The 6,268-nt window shown below is 37.7% G+C and overlaps 1 protein-coding gene across 1 annotated transcript in view; it reads left to right on the forward strand.

Moving 5' to 3' along the window:
* The window catches only part of agxt2 (alanine--glyoxylate aminotransferase 2), a 13,141-nt gene that overhangs the window by 2,511 nt on the left and 4,362 nt on the right, over positions 1-6,268 (forward strand). The window contains exons 6-10 of the mRNA XM_008424499.2: positions 164-257; positions 1,401-1,494; positions 2,115-2,215; positions 2,485-2,577; positions 4,843-4,975. Of these exons, the coding sequence (XP_008422721.1) occupies positions 164-257; positions 1,401-1,494; positions 2,115-2,215; positions 2,485-2,577; positions 4,843-4,975 (515 nt within the window). The remainder of the gene's footprint in view (positions 1-163; positions 258-1,400; positions 1,495-2,114; positions 2,216-2,484; positions 2,578-4,842; positions 4,976-6,268) is intronic.

The raw sequence follows: 6,268 nt of genomic DNA on the forward strand, positions 1-6,268 counted from the left end.
AATGAATTATTAAAAACTTTTTACATATTTGCACCAAATTGGAAGAGAGCAAGGAGACATTTTTCTCATTTTATTTATTGTCTGTCAGGATTGCTAAATTAACAAGAAATATTCCTGGAGATAAACATGTACAAAGTGCTCATAGTTTTTGTGTGTTTTTCAGAGGATCATATCATGGTGGCAGCCCGATGACCATGGGTCTTACATCCAATGCAGCATACAAATATCCTGTTGCCAATGGTTTAGGTTGTACAAATGTATGTATAACAGCAGCGTGTCTAAAGAAAAGCAGTCATGCATTCACGGTTCTGTCCCTCCTGTGGCAATGCTTTCAGGATCTCTGATGTCAGATTTATTATACACCTTTATGTTTTAATAAGACTATATTGTTTTATTGTAAACAACATACCCTCTAATATAAGTTGATAAGTTAGCTTTGGGAAGGAATCATTTCAAGTTGCTATTCTTGAAGAGAGCTAAAGTGTGGGAATATTAGTGACTAACTGAAACATGCTGCCGTGGTGGAGGATTTCATTTGGTCTCCTCCATGAAATGGAAATGATAAATAGGTGCATCTCCATACACTGAAAGTTTTACTTATTTCAGTAATTCAATTGAAAAAGTGAAAAATACACATTTATTTCACACAGTGGGGCTTTGAACACTTTGTTTCAAACACTTTTTATCAGACAATGAAAACCTATGAAAATAGAAAACGCCATTAAAGGAATCGGGTTAGATCAATCTGGCTCTAAGTTGAAAACTAACCAGCAAGTTTATAGGGCATAAAAGCCAGTTGCGCCACACTGGTGACAAGTCTTTTACATAGCGGTAGAGGGATTTTGGCGAACTCTTCTGTGGAGGCATTTTCTGAAACAGACACATTTTAAGGATTTTTCCAAGCATCGTTTTTCAATTCAAGCCACTCCAAAACCTTCAATTAATTTTTGTTAACATTCTGAGCTTCATAGTTTTAAATCCCTATCGTGTTTCATAACAAAAATCAGGTGAGATGAAGTGATAGCTATTGTCCTTCAGGATATTCTGGGGGGAAAAAGCAGTATACATAGTTGCTAAATTATGGCGTTTTGTCTGTCTTGAAGAAACAAAACAGCCCCGGAACGTATTTAATGTACTGAGATGTACTCACAGAGAAGTGTATATTTTACATTCGTTTCAGTTTTTATTATTCAAATATGTTAAACAGTAATGAATATAATTGCATTTCATATTTAATACTTTTTTGTTATTTTTTGCACAATTGCAGCAGTCAGAGTATTGCCCTAATTAATACTCTTACAGTTTTCTAGTTCAAATTATTTTTTCCGCTGCTTTATTATGTAAGAATTTCTGTTTTTGCCACTTTAACCCAGCTGTGTTGTTTTCTGCCAATTAAACAGACGATGTGTCCGGATGTGTTCAGAGGTCCTTGGGGAGGAAGGCACTGCAGGGACTCACCTGTGCAGACGACCAGAGACTGTAGCTGTGCTCAAGGTACACAGACATGGCCACACAAGACTCAGTTCTCATTAACAGGAAAAATAAATCACATATTATCATCCAGCCATGTTCTGTTAAAAAAAAATATTAATGTTTGATGTTTCGGAGCTAGAGTGTTTCCTTAGCCTTTAAATATTTGTACAACTCCACCAGACATTATTATGCTATATTGTTAGCAGTTCTTACTTATTGTTCAAACCAGTCAAAAATATCTTAAATTTAACAAATGAAACTTGTAAAAGTACAAATGCTGAACTCCTAAAAATGAGATGTGAGGAGACGAGGAAAAAGTGCTGAATCGGCAGAGTAAAGTCCAAAGTCTCCTCCTGTTGATCATTGACTTACTTTTAACCACGGTGAAAAATTTGTCTCTTTGCAAGGTTCATTCTGACACGAGGCGTCTACTGTGATTTTCAGACGCAGTCGTAGAAAATAAGTCAGGGGAAAAACTAATTTGAACAAATATTCGTTTTTTTTTAAATATCTGTGCTCTGGGACTAAAGTAAAACAGTTCAAATCAGGCAGGAGAGAGGTTGAACATGTTTTAGTTGTTTCTATCCTGTTACGAGACCGCTCAGCATTTTTCTGAGTTTTCCATGTTTTTTATTATACAGGTCACTGCGCAGCGAATGAGCAGTACATCAAACAACTTAAAGAGACATTAGCTACAAGCGTCCCTCCTAGAATCGCTGCTTTCTTTGCAGAACCTCTTCAGGTGTTGTTTTACGTTTCAAGAAATCATACAAGTATGATGTTGGACATAATGCTCACATCAATGTGTTATTTTCTTTCCCAGTAGTTTTAATCTAGACTTGAAATCTTTCAAATGATTTTGTCACCATCGGTATTTAATGTATAGGTAGATAAACATGCATGGTGTTTAAGTATATTTAGCAAAAAATGAGACATTTCTGATATAATTTTTCTCATATGTTTTTCCTCTTATATGTTCCATGTTTTTGCTAATATGTCTGGTTCATTTAGGGAGTCGGAGGAGCTGTTCAGTACCCTAAAAACTACCTCAAGGAGGCTTTCAAACTTGTAAGAGAGAGAGGAGGGATCTGCATTGCTGATGAGGTCTGATATATATTTAGATTTTTTTTAATTTTTTTTAATTTAAAAATCCAAAACTATTAAGAGTATCAGTAAACGTTTGAGGGTTTTTCACCATCTGCTCGGTCACTTCTGTAGAATGGCATTACCAAAAGTTTTATACATTCATTGCCAGTGAATTAAATAAAAAAAATTTAAAGGGTTTAACATTATTACATTTCATTCATGAAACTGTAACTATATATGTATATGTTGTGAAAAATAATGTTTCAGATAAAACTTATTTTTACCTTATACCCTGAGTAAATACAAATTGTGGTTTTCAAATGGTGAAGAAAAGGAAAGAGGAGGGAAAAAAAGCATGCAAACCAACAAGTTCCTATCTGAAAGGATAATTTCTTTTGAACCTAAAAACTGGTTTTACCTTTATCTATTTGTAATAACTGGCAAAAAATGTTTTATGGCAAAAAGGAGAAACTTTGGCCCTCCATGCTTTGAATAATTGTTTTGTATTCAGTCACATTCGAAAGCTTTCGAGGATGAAAGACAGTTTAATATTATGCCTCAGTATCTCAGTTGAAGTGGACTTTGAGAAGGCCACTCCAAAATAATTTAGGTTTTTTTTGGTTTTTTTGTGAGCCATTCAAAGCTGACGTGCTTCAGGTTATTGTCTGACTGCATAAAACATGTTCGCTTCAGGATAAGGTCAGGAACTGGAGGCTTTCAATTCTCCTGAGACAATGGTAACACATCCAGAAAAACAGAGAGATATGTTTTAGCCAGATCTATAGGCGCTGGAACATGGGGGGTACAGGGGCCCATTGGCCCTCCCACTTTACGGCCCTGCCCTGCCTGTTCGTTGGTCCCACCAGACATTTACACTGACCGCATTCACCTCTGACAATCTGTGACTGACATCTCTCTGTACTTATATAAAGACAGAGGCTCAGATAAAACATACAGCATTGAGATCTGGACCAAATCTATGGCTCCAGATCGTAACAGTCACCCAAAGATTTACACACACGCTCCAGCTCCGGGTCAGATTGGGATCAGAAACCGGTCTGACATCTAAAAAAAAGGCTTTGACTGATACGGTCCCTGTCTAAACCAGATCTTCCTAAATGAAATGAGAATTCTGTATTTGTGCCACATCTGGTCAAAATGCAGTATTTATAGAACTGTGGCGACGTTTTCTTTCCACTGGACCGGAAAAAAAACAAAAAAACATCCGATGTCGGGCCATGTCCGTTAACGGGTCCGGACCAAATGCTCACCCACACTTTGTCCAGAGCAGATTATTTTTGCTCAGGTCGAAAAATAATTGCGCGAATAGCTTTTTTTTTTTTTTTTGGTGCAAAAGCCAGCCAGCATTCAGTAGCCATAAGTGTCGATGGATACTGATGCTTTTCAGGTCTCTGTTGGCTGTTGAAATTCATTTTTGTTCAATCCACTCTGTAGCGCACAGATGTGAGCTACATACTTGTAGCTCACATCTACAAGTAAGACTGAGGGTTAAACAGTTAAATCTAGTTGAAACGTTGTTTCACCTCCTCTGGACCTCTGATACACCACCTGAACATGGGAATCTCCTCCAATCACACTTTGCTTTCATGGCTTTAGCATAATTTAAAAAAGTAAGTAAATAGGTCCGCTGTTTTAGTGGGCCATGCGCATTACGCACGCGTGGCCTGTATTTGTGTGGTTTAGGTTTGTGCTTGATTTTCGCAACACGCACATAATGCGTGTTGGAGATGTGAAAGAAATTAAGTTAACTGCAATTCATTATTGAACAAGGGCAGACCAGATCAGTTTGAATAGATGTTTTCCTTCATAGATAAAATCATCACCTGCAAACATTTGTGTTTACTCTGGTTATCTCTGTCTGAAAATCAAAGGCATAAATATGTGCTACAGCTGGAAAACTGACGTCTTATCAATCGGTAAGTCACGCATTAGAGCTAAGCTCAGTTTGATTTATGCCGTGCTTTTATTTCAGAATCAACTACTGTGTTTGATTATTTGATAAAGTTCATCTCGCATTTTGGTTAGAAAAAAATCACTAGAACAAAAGCTAGCCACCGCATGCTTATACTAAAGAAAATTGCTGTTTGGGTGGAGTCTTCCTTCTGCTTGTCTAAGGAAAAAAATTAAAATGGAAATGGCATGTGAGTAGATTACTCCTTGGCAACACTGTTATATTACACCTGGGAGGAAAGACTGCAAAAGCAATCAGCACATCGCAAGGTGCTGATGAATCCCCATATTATCTCTTACTGCACCTGTCAGGTTCAAACTGGATTTGGACGAACTGGAAGCCACTTCTGGGGTTTCCAAGGACATGATGTCATCCCTGACGTGGTTACAATGGCAAAGGGCATCGGTAATGGATTCCCTATGGGAGCTGTTGTTACAACACCAGGTGAGAATATACATTTATCAACATCAACATCAAGGGATCATCTTAAATAATCTTTTCTTTTTTTAACATCATGAGGATTCACAGGTTCTGTTTGTCGCCTGAGACAGTAAATCGCACACATCTATTTAAACATGTAGATTTATTTCTAGTAGAGATGTGCCGATCATGTTTTTTCCTTACGATTCCGATTCCGATCAACCATGAGGGCCGATCACCGATACCGATCACATAATTATTATTTTTTTAATCATAAGCACTACCGGTTGCATTATGTGGAAAAAGGAACCATCAATTCACCTAAATTTAGACAAAAACTTGTTTTTAATAACTTTTTCCAAGAAAAAAACAAAACAGGCATTGTGCAAATTGTACTGATATCAGTAATACTATCTTTAACAGACTGATAACATATGAAGGCTCTGAAGAGGATAAATAATGCAAAAAGTCTAAATAAAACCTCTCAACATTGCCAAAGAAATTCAAGTATAAAACTTAACATTCAAAGGCAAAAACAGGATCCATTACAATAAACWATCCAGAGTTACTGAATGAAAACTTCCTGTTAGCATGGCGGCTAGCTGATTACTGCTAGCTCTGATTGGCTGTTTCTGACTGAGCGGAGTAATTATGCAGAACAGGGAGGAGATTGATTATTTTTTTGGAGATTATTTGTCTCATGTTAGGACAACAAAAGTTTTAATACGTGTGTAAAAAAAAATTTTTAAAGTTATATGCTGCAGCTTTAAACAGAGATTCAGTGTGAGAGTCACTGCCAGGTGGAACAGAAGCGGCGCTCTGTCTGAAATATTACTACCTGTAGCGCGTAGCAGCGGYTCAACAGCGAGAGCAGAACCAGCGTCTTACATCGCAGCTCGAAGACTTAAATAATTTTCCAGGTAATTTGTTTAGCTTTCTGACCGTCATGTTAATCCATGTGTTGCAGCTGCGCGCTGCTTTACCTGCCAACTGATCCTCCATGTCTTTTTTCACTTCAGTGAGCCTCGATGTAGCCAAACTCCGACAAGTATGGCATTGTTTTTATGTCATATTAGATTCGTCGTGTTGGTGCATTTTGACGTGCTTCAATTTTTCGCCGCAACACTCAAACGTCCCCATTCACTTAGTGCGATATAGTTCCACATCGCTTAGGATTTGTTGCTGCGCGTTTGCTCAGTGTGAAGGAAAGAGGAGACCAGCTACACAGGCAGGCTGCGAAATGAGATGCAGGTGATCGGTTTGAATGATCAGCAACAAGAGACCATGATCGGCGATGACCGATCATACACTTTTTCA

This window comes from Poecilia reticulata, linkage group LG12 (assembly GCF_000633615.1).
Source record: "Poecilia reticulata strain Guanapo linkage group LG12, Guppy_female_1.0+MT, whole genome shotgun sequence".
NCBI lineage: Eukaryota > Metazoa > Chordata > Actinopteri > Cyprinodontiformes > Poeciliidae > Poecilia > Poecilia reticulata.